The sequence below is a fragment of the Oryctolagus cuniculus genome, chromosome 7 (genome assembly GCF_964237555.1).
Source record: "Oryctolagus cuniculus chromosome 7, mOryCun1.1, whole genome shotgun sequence".
In the NCBI taxonomy this organism is placed as follows: Eukaryota; Metazoa; Chordata; class Mammalia; order Lagomorpha; family Leporidae; genus Oryctolagus; species Oryctolagus cuniculus.
The window spans coordinates 7753071-7767908 of NC_091438.1; the positions used below are offsets into that span (position 1 = coordinate 7753071).

Sequence of the window (14838 nt, forward strand, 5' to 3'; positions counted from 1 at the left end):
AGGTGCTTCTCCTGGTCTCCCATGGGGTGCAGGGCCCAAGCACTTGGGCCATCCTCCACTGCACTCCTGGGCCACAGCAGAGAGCTGGCCTGGAAGAGGGGCAACCAGGACAGAATCCGGTGCCCCGACCGGGACTAGAACCCGGTGTGCCAGCGCCGCAAGGCAGAGGATTAGCCTATTGAGCCACGGCGCTGGCCCCAGCCTTTCACTTTCAGTCTGTATGCATCTTTGTTGGAAAGATGTGTCTCTTGTAAGCAGCAAATAGATGGGTTTTGTTCCCTAACCCAATCAGCCAATCTGTGTCTTTTAACTGGACAGTTCAGGCCATTAATGTTCAATGTGACTATTAATAAGTAGTAACTTTGCCCTGCCATTTCCCAAAGATATTTTATAATATGCTTTGAACTTCCTGTGATGTTTTGCTGTGAGGTTTCCTTCCTTTACCTTCTTTCATATTGATGACCGTGTTTCTGTGAGTAACACATCTTTAAGCATCTTTTGCAGGGCTGGACGAATGTTGACAAATTCTTGAGATGGGTGTGGCCTGAGAGTTCTGTTTGGTTCTTCAGGGTTAAGGGTGTGCCAAAGGTGACACTCCCAGGTTAGGCGTGGTAAATCTCTCTCTCTTTTTTTTTTTTTTTGGATTCAGAAGGGAAGCAATTCCGCATAGCTGAGCAGAATTGAAGGTAGTTAGCAGGCGAATGATATACAGGAGCCAGAGATTGGGAGCTCTTTCCCAAGGACCACACAGGGAATCTGTGCTGCCCTCAGTGTGGGCTCAAATTCTCCTTCAGTCTCCCACTGGGTTGCCAAGGTTACCGAATTGTAGCGTCTCTGGAGAGTACTCACGTGAATTCCATGAGTTCTGTCCCCCACCATCTCTTTTTTCACAGTCTCAGTTCATTAGCTCCACACATTCACTAGGGCCTAATCTCCTGTTATTTCACACCCCCCAGAGTCAGGTTTTTCTGCTTGGCTGAGGGTGGGTGCAGCCCTGAGGTCGCCCGCTTATGACGTATGTCCAAGATGGTGCCTGCTCTTTGTCTTGCTCGCCTTTGAGAGGTGAGCGGAGAGAGAGAAACTCGTGCCCATACCAGTCACTTTCTTTTTTTTTTCCTCTCTTTTCTAGTTAGCCTGGTGAATTCTTTCCCCACGGGGTTTCAAGCCTTGTTCCCTCTAGTCTCCTCTTTCCGCTTTCCCAATGGTGTCTTGGGCTATTGAGGTTCAGCTCACCTTGCGTTCCAGCACTGGTGTGTGGATTCTGCCGCTGGTGTCCCGAACCGTGGACTCCCACTCCCTCCATGCAGGTCCACTGTGAAACACTAGTTCTGGAAGAGTTTCCTCTGCTGTTTCTTCCCCTACTCTTCCTTGAACCTGCAGTATCTCCACTTTTATTAAACTGTCTCTTCCCGGACTATCAGTGTGTTCCCTTCCTATTCCGCCATCTTGCCACTCTCTCGAATCTTTTCTTTATGTTTTACTGTGCAGAGTTTGACCACAATGTGTCATGGTGAAGATCTTTTCTGATCATGTCTATTAGGAGTTCTGTGTGCTTCCTGTGCTTGGATGTCCCTTTCTCCAAATTAGTGAAGTTTTATGGAATTATTTCACTAAAAAGGCCCTTTTTAAAAAATTTATTCATGGGCCAGTGCTGTGGTGCAGCAGGTTAACACCCTGGCCTGAGGGACTGGCATTCCATATGGGTGCTGATTTGACGCGGCTGCTCCACTTCCCATCCGGCTCTCTGCTGTGGCCTGGGAAAGCAGTAGAAGATGGCCCAGGTCCTGGGGCCCCTGCACCCACGTGGGAGACCCAGAAGAAGCTCCTGGCTTTGGATTGGTGCAGCCAATTGGAGAGTGAACCATTGGATGGAAGCCTCTCTTGTGTGCGCGCGCGCTCGCTCGCTCGCTCTCTGCCTCTCCACTCTCTGTGTAACTCTGACTTTCAAATGAATAAGTAAATCTTTAAAAAATTTATTCATTTGAAAGACAGACTTGCAGAGAGAGGTTTTCCATCTAAAGGTTCACTCTCAAAATGGCCACAATGGCTGGAGCTGAGCCCATCTGAAGCCAGGAGCTTCTTCCAGGTCTCCCACAGGGGTGCAGGGGCCCAAGCACTTGGGCCATCCTCTGCTACTTTCCCAGGTGCATTAGCAGGGAGCTGGATTGGAAGTGGAGGAGCCAGGACTCAAACTGGATGCCAGCACTGCAGGTGGCAGCTTTACCTGCTTCGCCTCAGCGCTGGCCCCTTCTAATTCATTCCTTGTTTCTGTGCCTCAGGAACTCCTAAGACCTGTATGTTGGGTCATTTGATAGCATCCATAAATCTCCAACACTGTTTTTTAGTTTTCTAATTTCCCCTCTTTTTTGTTTTTGGTCTGACTGTAAAATTTCTGGAGATTGGTCTTCTTACTCAGATATTCTTTCATCTGCCTCACCAGCTCTGTTAAGACTTTTCACCGCGTTTTTTATTTGATCTGTTGAATTTTTCATTTCCAGTGTTTTGTTCTGATTTCTCTTTAAAATTTCTGTTTCATGAGAAGAATTTTTTTCCTGCCCTGTACAGATTTCTTTAGTTCGTGATTTGCTTCTGATGACTTGTAAATAATCCTACAGTCAATTTTTTCAATTCCATCTCTGACATTTCTTCAGTCTCGTCTTCATTTTATAGTATTGAAGTGTTGTTGTGTTCCTTCGGGGTCATCAAGTTGTCTTCCTTATTCTTGTTTCTTGAATTGCTGTGTTTATTTTTAGGCATTTATGGAGGTACTTGTTGGTTTTTGTTTTTTCCTTGTGCTGGCTTCTATCTTTGGACAGTGCCCTGTGGCTGAGTGCAGTGTCCGTTCTTTCAGTGAGAACCATGAGGTGTGTGCTGGGTGTGGCCAGGGAGCTCTGTTCAGTGCTCCAGTGTGAGGGTAGTGTCCAAGGGGACACCCAAATTGGGTATAGTAAATCTCTCCTTTTATCAGAGGGGAGGATTAATCTGCTCTGTTGGGATAGTCTCACGCTCACTTCCTGTCCTCTGAGGAGACCAATGCCTGGTGTGACATTTGTCCACACTGCCACAAGAACCACACAGAGGAGCCATGCAGTCCTCAGTCTGAGCACAGATCGGTCCCGCAGCAATGACCCTCACCAGGGAATCGGGGAGCCCTGAGCGTGTGGAGCTGCCCACAGTGACTGCCCAAAGACCCAGCCACACCCTGCGCCCTCCCATGCAGCCACAGTGTTGTCACAGTCCCAGCACACAAAGTTCGGACAGTCACAAGCACCCAGCCCCCTGTCAATTCTACCAGCCAGACTGTGGCATCTCCTTTTGGCTGGTTGCTGGACATGTGGTAATGAGCTGGTGTAGCTGTTAGGTATGTCCAAAATGGTGCCCTCCCCCATTAAAAAATGCCAGAACCATTCTTAGCTTGTGGGCCATACCAAGTCAGATGGCCAGGCAGGCTTGGCTTGTGGGTAATAGCTGGCTGGCATCTGTCACAAGCAGTACTCCAGAGACAAATGAAGTGTGCAGTCGCCATTCTGCTGCTTACTTCCCGATTTTCCAAGCTGTTGGAATCCGTGAGAAACCAGCAGAGGCCTGACTGTTGCGGAGTGCTTTAGGGTCCTACACGGAACTCGAGGTCCTTGAGGCTGTCTCTCTGGTCGTCTTATTCATCCCTGTAGAACGAGCACTTGAGTCCCAGCCTCTGTGGCTTGCTCCCCTCTCCCCTCTCGTTCTCATCGCGCCCTTGTTAAAACTCTTGCCCACAGAGTTGCTGTGGTCTCCTAACTGGTCATCCCCCACTCCAGTCTACTGTTCTGTTGTCAGATAGTAGTTCAGACAGAGTCCCTTGTTCAGAGCTTCTGGTGTCATTCTCTGTTCTTGCCTTCAAAACCGACAAAAACTCCTTAGCTTGACAGTGAAGTGTTCCCGTGTGACATCAGTTACCAGCCAGTTTTCCCCCTGTTGCCCCAGCCTTCATGCAAACTGCTTTAGTTGGTTTCCTTTGTTGATGAAGTTCCTTCTAACCCTCAGTGCTCTCTGTCTCTGCAAAATTCTGCCCGTCCTTCAAGGTCGTGCTGGGGGAAGCCTTCTGCACACTGACAGCCTGATGTGTGTGTCCCTGTCAGCCTCCAGTCGTGGCTGGCCAGGCTCTGACCGCATCCCCTTAATGTGAGTGCTGAGAGGAGGGGCACTGCCAGAAGTGGCCTTGGTGGTCCCCTACAGCACCCAGCGCAGAGACAGCTTAGTAAGTGACAGCGTTGAATCTTCAAATGGTGGGAGCACGCATGTTGGGAAGTGGGAAATCAGATGTGTTTGGATTCTTCCCTTGGTCGCTAGGAGTTAACACAGAAGAAACATCAGGACTTTAAGATCCAGGCCTGTGACCGTCTGTGAAAGCCAGTAATGCAGTCATAGTACCTAACCCTCCCCTTCCCGGATCCACACTGAAGTGCCCCAGGAAATGTGACTAGTGGGGGAGAACTTGATCTTGGGAGTTATGTACCTGCTGAGACTTGAGGGGTGTTTGCCAAGTGTGATGACAATGACATCAGATGGAAAGAAGAGTTGCGAGTGGCCGGAGAGGGTCCCGCCAGGATGAACATGGCTGTGCAAGGGGGTGGGAAAGGGTCCCGGGAGCTCCCTCCAGGTGTGGGCACCAGGACGAGCAAGCCCTCGCTGCGCCTGACCTCACTCGGTTGTTGCACCAACTGCAGAGAGGTTGAGACTGTTGAGGCTTTGAAAGTCGCACACTGTGTGCGTGGTGGCAGTCCGAGAGAGAAGAGCGAAGTGGAACAGGTGGTAGAAGGAAAACCTATCAACAGTACATCTTCTCTGTACCCCTGTGGCTCTGCTGGTGTTTCCTTTCACGTTTATCAGCATTAGTAAGTGCAGTGGACACCACCCTGTGCTCATTGGCTCTCCTCTAGTTCCCCTCTGCCACGGTTCGTGGCCAGCCCTGGGTGTGGGTGTGCCCATGCTGCTCTCCGCCTGGGACCAGTGCTTCTGGCTTGCTCCTTGGGTGTCCCCAGGTGTCCTCTCTACTTAGACCTCTCCGTGCCACCTCAAACTCTTGCTGCCTTAACTCAGGCCTCCGACTTTTACTTCCACCTGCTAAGTTTATAACCGTTCTATTTTCCTACATGTCTGACCTCTTTCTTTTTTTAAGGTAAGAACACATGTATTTGGAAACATATTCTCTTTCTACCAATAAATTTAAAACATCTGTTACAGAGATTAGGTCAAACGAACCAAGATGTATCTTCAATTAACTTAGCAGTTTAAATATGAGTCATCTTATCTATAAGCCAATTAAAACAGTTCTTAAATTTTCCCATGTGGACAATATGCATAACATAACATGCAAGATAGAACAATAAAGCAGTTTCAATAATAACTTCTTAAAGTCTTTAACTGTTTTTTTTAAATTATTATTATCAATTGATTCAAATTACTTTCTGGTCTTAGTAACCGCAGTTAACCATACTTGCTCTCAGTGAGAACCTGTAGTGCATTGTTGGCTTCATCTGCTTACAGAGGCATCCCAAAGTACTGAATACAATAGAAGTTGCTAGGAAAACTCCATTAGAACCTCTGGGAGGACACAGCTAAACACAGAACCAATGATGTTTTAGTTTTATGAGCAGCAAATCTGATCTTTAGTATTTGAAGGACAATACAAACTGGATGACAAAAACTTTAAATAGCCATGATTTAAAATTATAAACTCATGAGCCAAGAAGAGGCACTTGCTCCATGAAGTATTTTTGAAAGCACCTGTAGGATTTTATAAAACATCTCTTCTAGGCCTCTGGGCCTTTCTCATTAAAATAACCACCATGTCTGATAACACAGGATCATTATATTTTTTAACTTTTGGACGTTTGTATCAGTAGCATTTTACATTATCAAAACTTAAAATTCAGTACCACTTCATCTTGACAGTAACTGTAATATAATCCAAATAGCCTGATTAGTTGGTGTCTTTACAAAATGAGAGACATATCCTTTGATATTTCCAGGGGCCCAGCTGGAAATACCAAAGTTCAGGAACTTGGAACTTTGATTTTTTTTTTAATGCCTGTCAAGGTTGCCAAGGAGGTTTAAAATATCTAGTAGAAATAGGATCCCTTAACATCATCACATAATATAAACCAGATTTGATCATTGTTATAAAGTGATTATTCAAATATTTAAGAATGAGTATGTATTCAGAAAACCATAACTCTGAATAAAAAAAAAAACTCAGCTTTTTTTAAACAATTAGAACTTAAGGCCGGCGCCGCGGCTCACTAGGCTAATCCTCCACCTAGCAGTGCCGGCAAACCAGGTTCTAGTCCCGGTCAGGGTGCTGGATTCTATCCCGGTTGCCCCTCTTCCAGGTCAGCTCTCTGCTGTGGCCTGGGAAGGCAGTGGAGGAATGGCCCAAGTGCTTGGGTCCTGCACCCCATGGGAGACCAGGAGAAGCACCTGGCTCCTGGCTTTGGATCAGCATGGTGCGCCGGCTGCAGCAGCCATTGGGAGGTGAACCAACAGAAAAGGAAGACCTTTCTCTCTCTCTCTCTCTCTCTCTCACTGTCCACTCTGTCAAAAAAAAAAAAAAAAAAAAAAAAAAAAAACTTAACAGGGACTGACGCCGTGGCTCACTTGGTTAATCCTCCGCCTGTGCCGCCAGCATCCCATATCGGCGCCGGGTTCTAGTCCCGGTGGCTCCTCTCCCAGGCCAGCTCTCTGCTGTGGCCCGGGAAGGCAGTGGAGGATGGCCCAAGTGCTTGGGCCCTGCACCCCATGGGAGACCAGGAGAAGCACCTGGCTCCTGCCTTCGGATCGGCGCAGCGCCAGCCGTAGCGGCCATGTCGGGGGTGAACCAATGGGAGGAAGACCTTTCTCTGTCTCTCTCTCTCACTGTCTAACTCTACCTGTCAAATAAAAAAAGAACTTAACAGAGACATTAAGAGAACACAATAGATGGCTTCAACAGAACACCAAATCTGTGTCTCTTTGGTCACTCCAAAAACCAGAAATAAAACCTTAAATTTAAGAGGTAGTGCATGGACTCCTATCCCATAATTTGGAAGTTTTAACAGTCAGAACTAGGGCAGGGAGAGTGGCTTACTGGAGCTGGCTAGAAAACTGACAGAGTCACCAATTAAACAAAACTATTAAAAGGAGATGCTACAGGTTTTACACAGATTAAGATATCAAAATATTCTAGAAGCCTCATTGCTTGACCAGGATCAGACTCTAGCTCTACGTCAAATAGACTGGCAGCTCCTGCCTCCCATCAGCTGACTTCCTTGATTTACATTTTAAATCACTCTTCTGAATTCTCCAAATTAACATTTTCTAAATAAGATGACACATCAGATTTCAACCTTAGTTTACTTTAATGCAGTCTTGAAGTATTTTCATATGGACAGTTTATGAGAAAATGTTAGCAAACTCAAGTAGTTTTTCCATAGAAAATGAGGTGCTGAGAGTGCCGGAGTTTACATTTAGACACATTGATCTCATTTGCTTTACCCAGTTTACATTTAGCAATTACACCTGGCTCACCGAAGAGCTGATATCAAACCATACCTCTGTCTGCCTTGTGGGCAACAATAAGTTCATATGGAATTCTTCTCCTTTTATAAAACTCTAGCTGTAAATCAATGACATTTCACCAGAGACTGCAAAGTCCACCTTAGGGGTTACGATGAATACTGACTACCCACTGCTGTTTCATCAAGTGCCGATTACCCATTGCTATGTCATCAGAAACCTGGTAAAACAAATTGTAAAGCAAGTATTTAGAGGTACGAAGCAATATTTTTAAAGGCAGTGATCTTCTTTGATTTTAAAGAAATTCCTTTAAACCCAGTGTCCACATACAGCTGAACCAAATTCTTACGCATGAGATTGTTACTTACCAAAGACATCTTTTTAGATTCTAATTGAGTGTACTTTTCTTTATACACAAAGAACACTCTAGGCCATTGATGCCCTAGTCAGTGGTCAACTAGTTGGGACTGTCTCGGAAACAAAATGTTCAGGCAGCTGCCAGACAGGTCCTGAGGGTGCTGATGTGCCAGGGACAAGAGGTCCACTGGAGATTGTTCACCGTGATGTGAGGTTTAATGGGAGAGGGCACCCACCAGAGCAGGTGGGCACCTCCCCTGCAGAGATTCCTAAGGAGGAGAGTCTGATAGGTGATAGTGAGGGGCAATTAGGGAAAAGGAGCTGTGTCTGGAAATAGTGATTAACGTGGTGAGCCTGCTGGTTTGAAGGGCCAGTAGTAGTCTTGACCATATTTCACATAGCTTGGGAGACACATCTGGGAAATGCTCACTAATGGGACCAGGAAATCTGGTTTTCAGGAATTGAGGAGACCTGGTGGGGTCAGCTTGATATTCAGTTACAAGGTGAGGACAAAGCCCATCAAAAGACCTGATTATCCTGTCTGGCTTGCTCAGGGAAAGAGCCCTCAGAAGGGTGGGGCTGGCGACTTGAGAGCTCTGGAGGGTGGAATCGCCACCCCTTGCTATTCTTATAGAATTGGAGCAGGAGAGGGAGGGGTGAAGACCGGCTGGAGAATGAGGACCGGAGGGTGATGGCATGGAGACGGCCTGTTCCCAAACCTGCCTTGGCTTCTCTGGGAGGAGGGTGTTAGGGTCATAGACAAGGCAGGGGAGCAGACTTTGGACAGGGGCTGCTTCTGAGATAGGTTGGAATGCCTGGGTGGGAGGGGGAGGTGCAGTGAGTGAGACTGTGAGGGCTGGAGCAGCGAACATTGAAGAAGGGGTTCTGGCTTTTCAGTGAGATCGCTGGAAGTGAAGAGAACTGAGCCAGAGGAGGTTTAGAGCTGAGCTAGGAGACACCTTAGGCAGGAAATCGTCCACATTCCGAGTGCTCACAGAGATCTGGAACTGCTTGTCAAGACAGGAGACCACCAAGAGGAGGATCAGACAGAACGAGGGAAGCAGCAGCTCCCATGCGACCTGTGGAGTCGGATTGCTGGATACTGGTTGTCCGTGACATCACAGCCGTCCGACAGGAGGATGTGGGAGCAGAGGGCAGAGGTCGTCACCCAAACACCCACTGGAGCCCAGGGGTTAGCCAGTAGAGGGGAAACGGTTTGAGTTGTCTCCCACAGCCACTGTTGCCCGGACACAGAGTCTGCAGAGGCACGAGGCCATAGGCGTTGTGGTGCCTGGAGCCAGGACTTGGGCGCAAAGTCGAGTAGAACCACAACCCATAGAGTCCCACTGAGAGGATCCTCTGCCTGCCCCGTCTTATCAGGAATTTGGAAGGCCACTGTGTGGCTGGAGATCACGGAGCATTCGGTGGTGTGGAAGGAGGTCCGGGGGTGTGATCTGTGGCTGGCAGAAATCCAGGACCCCAAGGCAGCTCAAATCCCCGAGGGGAGAGCAAGATTATGGGAGAGCCTGGATCCGAGTCACAGCACCCCTGTGAGGCCACCATGAAACTCTCCAATGCTAGCGTTAGAGGAAGGGCTCACTCTCGGGCCGGAGGAGGGGCGCGCACGAGAGAGCTCAGAGCTGTCTACCTCTCCGTCTGCTTTTGGGTGTGGGCCTTGCTTCTGAACTGCCCTCTCGCCTCTGGCCCCACTCCTAGGGAGCCTCTCGGTGCCCACACTGGCTCCTTTCTCCTTGTTTCGGTTGTAGGGTGGGAGCTTTCTCCTCCTGCCCTGTAGTTCCAGTTGTTCTCCTCCTCTCCTATCCTAACTCAGGCTCATTCCCTCCTGCCAGGGGACTTCCCACCACCCCATCTATTCCTCACGTTAGCATTCACTAAGTATGTGTTCAGTAAACACAATGCTTTCATAAATAGGAGAAAATTAGGAACATGATTTCTGGGAGGAGTGTGGGATTGAGTAATTGAAGACTCCAGATCTGTTACAGAGAACACTGGTGTCGAGTTTCATGGAGATTCCGTCTCCTGCCCCCGGAACGGCTCCTGCACAGGGGTGGTGAGCTGGAACCCCGGAGGGCGCTGCCAGCACTCAGGAGCACATTCAGGGAGCAGGCTTCCAGAAGCAGGTCCCACAGGCACTCACAGCGCCCCAGGCATTTGCCATGAGGGACGTGGGGACACCAGATGTGTGCACATGGACAGCAGGCTCCACAGAGCTGCCTGGGCCAAAGGAGTAGGGACGTGCCATCCATGTCTGCACAGCTCTACGCTTTGGTTCCCCTCATGGGTATCATCATCCTTTTCAAAAGACGACAGACAGTCAACGTGGGCAAGAACTAACTGGTGTTGGTCAAAGTTACAAAACTGCAGAAGCAACACCCAGAAGTCCATCACTCTCCGTGTGTATTACATGGTATGAAATGTGGACAGCGCCTCTTCGTACGAACAGTGTTGTCATTTCACTGGAAGAAAACTTCCTTTCTTAGGTGTTTCCTTTCCTGCTGTTTGGCTCCACCTTTGACTCTTGGGGGAGGGGAGGGAGGACTGTGACTTGACCTCATCTCTTCTTTTATAGTTGGAGAACTCATTCAAATCCGTTCTTGCACAAATTGGACCTGGAGGGACAATCAGCCCAGAGCTAAAACAAAAGATAAAATTTGTAAGTGTCTTGTGTTTCTGGAAAGTGAGTAAAGAATTGATTATAAATTTGTGTATCACTTGTCATTGAGTTTAATTTGCCTGCAAATGTTTTATAGTTATAACAAATATTTTCTAATAAACTACAAGTGGAATGGCAATTTTAAAGTGAGAAAAAAATAAAATACACTCTTTTAGAAATGCCTAGTATAAAACTATTTGGCAAATACAAGTTTCTCCATGAATGCTTTCTCTTCCTCCCTTCTTTCCTCCCTCCAGTAAATCACTGTTCAAGACCTTTGAAATCCTAGGCTTACATACATGCATCTCAGGTATTCCAAATGTGTGGTATCCCATTATGTTGGTACCATGTTTAATTTATGAGATCCATGGCCAGTTAAAGCTTGGATTGTTTATTGCCGTCTGGCTCACTTTAAAATGCTGCAGTCAGTGTCCATGAGTTTTTACCTAGAAGTGAAATTACCAGTCAGAAGCTTTGATGAATTACTTTCTGAAAAGTTTGGACACATTTAAATTTCCACTGAAGTTGAAGAATTACTGTCCAGTCATGTTTTAAATATATGCATTTTTAAGATCTTTATTTGAGAGGCAGAGTTACAGACGGGGTGCGGGGAAGGTTTCCATCACTGGTTCACTCCCCAAATGACTACAGTGGCCAGAGCTGGATCTGTCTGGAGCCAGGAACCAGGAGCTTCCTCCAGGCCTCTTACCCTGGTAACGTTCAGGCCCTGTGTTTGAATTGGGTACTTGAGCAGTTGTCCGACAACTGCTTGTTCAGTGTGACTTGTTTATGGTACCAAAGCTTTATAGAAGAATTAAGCGTTTATTGGCTAAAGGCTTGATTAAATTTTCTATCCAAGCTGGGGGATATCACACAGCTTTTAAGAAAGTTTATGTATGTCGCTATGAATCTACATGGAAGTAACTTGACATATTATTGGATTCTTTTTTTTTTATTTTTTTTTTATTTTTTGACAGGCAGAGTGGACAGTGAGAGAGAGAGACAGAGAGAAAGGTCTTCCTTTTGCCGTTGGTTCACCCTCCAATGGCCGCCGCGGCCAGCGCGCTGCGGCCGGCGCACCGCGCTGATCCGATGGCAGGAGCCAGGAGCCAGGTGCTTTTCCTGGTCTCCCATGGGGTGCAGGGCCCAAGCACCTGGGCCATCCTCCACTGCACTCCCTGGCCACAGCAGAGGGCTGGCCTGGAAGAGGGGCAACCGGGAAAGAATCCGGCGCCCCAACCGGGACTAGAACCCGGTGTGCCAGCGCCGCTAGGCGGAGGATTAGCCTAGTGAGCCACGGCGCAGGCCGACATATTATTGGATTCTGAAAACAAGATTCATGGAGCAGCATGTTACCATTGTCCTTTCATAGGAAATCGGGGATAATGTACGTACATGCACAGAGACTCGTTCCCAGGGGCTGTTTCTGGGTCACAGATTTTTAAAATAGTATATTTATGAGTGTGTATACACAAACACACACTTTTTAAAAAAAAGATTTACTTAATTTATTTGAAAGGCAGAGGTACAGAGAAGGAAAAAAGAGACCTTCCATCCACTGGTTCACTCCTCAGATGGCTGCAGCAGCCAGGGTTGGGCCAGGTTGAAATCGGGGGCTTTTCTGGGTCCTCTCCTAGGGGTGTCCCGGGCCAAGGCCGTGGGCCATCTTCGCTGCTTTCCCAGGCGCATTAGCAGCCAGCTGGGTCAGAAGTGGAGCAGCCCGGACTCAGCCAGCACCCAGCTGGGATGCTGCTCTTGCAGGGGGCAGCTTAACCCCTCTGCCCACAGCACTGGCCCCAAGTTTTGTATTTTGCTGAAACTTGAACTAGAAATTTGTATAATATCTGTGAAAATCAGGAAAACAGAAAAACAGAATCTTTTTTTTTTTTTTTTTTTTTTTTTGCTTTATTGGGGTAGGGTGAGTCTACTTGTAGGAATTCATCCCCAAAGACCATGTATGAAGATGATCATTGTAATATTTGTAATGAAAAATCAAACAGCCATAGAGGATTAGATAAATTAGGTATATTGAGTATTTTTAAAAATCAATAGCCCATACAAATGCTGACCTGCATTAACTGACATGGAAAGATATCTATGGTATGATATCTAAAAACCAGTTATAGAAATATTGACCTTATTTTTATACATGGTTTTATTATGTGTATATGGACAGTAATGGCCATTATGGATATTTTTTCTTGATCATGTTCCCCCAAATTTTCTGTAACATCATTGCATCTTTCCTAACAGATGGTTAGTACTGTGTTGTAGAATGTTAATCCTGTGTGGGCCAGAGCTAGATGTGTTAGCTGGGCTGAAGAGGTGAGGGGATTTCTGGGGAGGTGAGGCACTGAGGTTTTGTGCAATGATTCTCAGCTCTGAGAGCGTTGGAAACCACTGTCTGTCTCATGGTTGTTGTAGCAGTTTTTAAAATTGATCATAACTTTTCAAAAGTATAGTGTGGCTGCAAGTCAGTCAATGCTAATGTCATTCTGTATCTTACAACATAAGTTTATTCTGCCTTATTTTGATATTTTTTCCACCCAGCATTCCAAGTAAGTCTCTGTATTTCGTTTTGTATTTATTAGGTTGTGTCTAAGTTTCCAGATGGTCTGTTTATCTCTAAGCTGCTTAGAGAGTTTGAGGTAAGTGGTTTCTTTTTCACCATCGCTGGTTTGTGTTTCTTGTGATGGAAGCTTTATTGCTACTTCTTAGACCCTCGGAGTCTATAGTCCAACACTTCTATATCTTGTGTTGCATTTTAGTATCTTTTTCTTTATTACAAAAGTTAAGTATACTACTTAACAAACACTGATTATGTATAGGAAGGATGTTTTTACTTATTTAAATTGGAGTGAATATTAGTATTTTTTTAAGAGGCAGATGACAGTTTACATTTGCTGATTCACTCCACAAGTGCCCACAATGGCTGGGGCCCAGCTGGTGCCAGAGCCAGGAACTGAGAACTGGGCATGCAATCCAGGTCTCCCACGGGGGCGACAGGGACCCAGTCACTTGAGCCTTCACCTGCTGCCTCCCAGGGTGTACAGTGGTGGGAAACTGGAGTCAGGAGCCAGGGCCGGGACTTGAACCCAGGCCGCATGATGTGGGTTGTAGGTGTCCTAACTTGTCTTATCCGCTAGGGCCAAACATATGCCCCAAAGGAACTGATTTTAATGTGTGACAGTACCAAGTGTTAGAGGTGATGTGCAGACACTGAATACCTCATATGCATTCCTTTTTTAAAAAGATTTATATGTTTATTTTAAAGTCAGAGTTGCACAGAGAGGAAGAGACAAGAGAATACTCATCTGCTGGTTCACTCCCTAAATGGCCACAATGACCAGGGTGGGTGGGGCCAGGAGTCAGGGGCCTCTTCCAGATCTCTCACGTGGGTGCAGGGGCCCAAGCACGTGGGCCATCTTCCACTGCTCTCCCATGCACATTAGCAGGGAGATGGATCGGAGTGAAGCAGCCGGATCTTGGACCATTGCCCTTGTGGGGTGGGAGGCCAGTGTCACAGGCAGTGGCTTTACCTGCTGTGCCACAGTGCTGGCCCACCTCCTACCCATTCTTGATTTTATATACAGTGATAATAAGAACGAAGGTAAAGCCATTTTCATATAATCAAAAACAGAACATTGTGAAACAGATATATACTATAAGAAATGCTAAGCAGTGTTCTTCAGGGTGAAGGAAATGATACCAGGTTGGAACTTAAATCTTGAAACATTGAAAAACGAAGGGTGTGGTAATACGTAGGTATATATAAAGGATTCTTTCATCTATTAAAATATGACTGTTTAGGGCAGAAATTATATACTTGGTTTAGAACATGAAAGTGTGATACAGGTGACCACTATAGCATATCAAGTAGAGGAGCAGTACGTGGAATTACAGAGCTGGGAGCTTTCTATATTCTATGTAAGATGGTACAATAAGACAGGAAAGCTAAGGATGTGTATTATAGGACCTAGGACAGCCATGCAGTGTTGTAGCTACGAAGCTAATAGGTAAAATATAATTGTATTAAATATGCAGTAAATTCAAAGGAGAAACAGGAACAAAATACAGATGGGATTAACAGGAATTAACTAGCAAAACAGTAAGTTTAGATGCAATTATTAATCATTTCATAAATAGGCTAAATACTACAATTAGGAAATTGTGATACTAGATTTAAAATAAAAACCAAGATGCACTCATGCTGTCCACAAGAAGTGCATTATAAATAAGAAGAGATTGGTTCAAAGTAAGAGGTGAAAAAGATA

At 46.3% G+C, this 14838-nt stretch overlaps 1 protein-coding gene across 4 annotated transcripts in view; it reads left to right on the forward strand.

Moving 5' to 3' along the window:
* The window catches only part of TDRD5 (tudor domain containing 5), a 107367-nt gene that overhangs the window by 23450 nt on the left and 69079 nt on the right, over positions 1-14838 (forward strand). For all 4 annotated transcript variants that reach the window (XM_051858243.2, XM_051858241.2, XM_051858244.2 and 1 more), the window contains 2 exons: positions 10481-10564; positions 13156-13212. In XM_051858243.2, coding sequence (XP_051714203.2) covers positions 10481-10564; positions 13156-13212 — 141 coding nt within the window. The remainder of the gene's footprint in view (positions 1-10480; positions 10565-13155; positions 13213-14838) is intronic.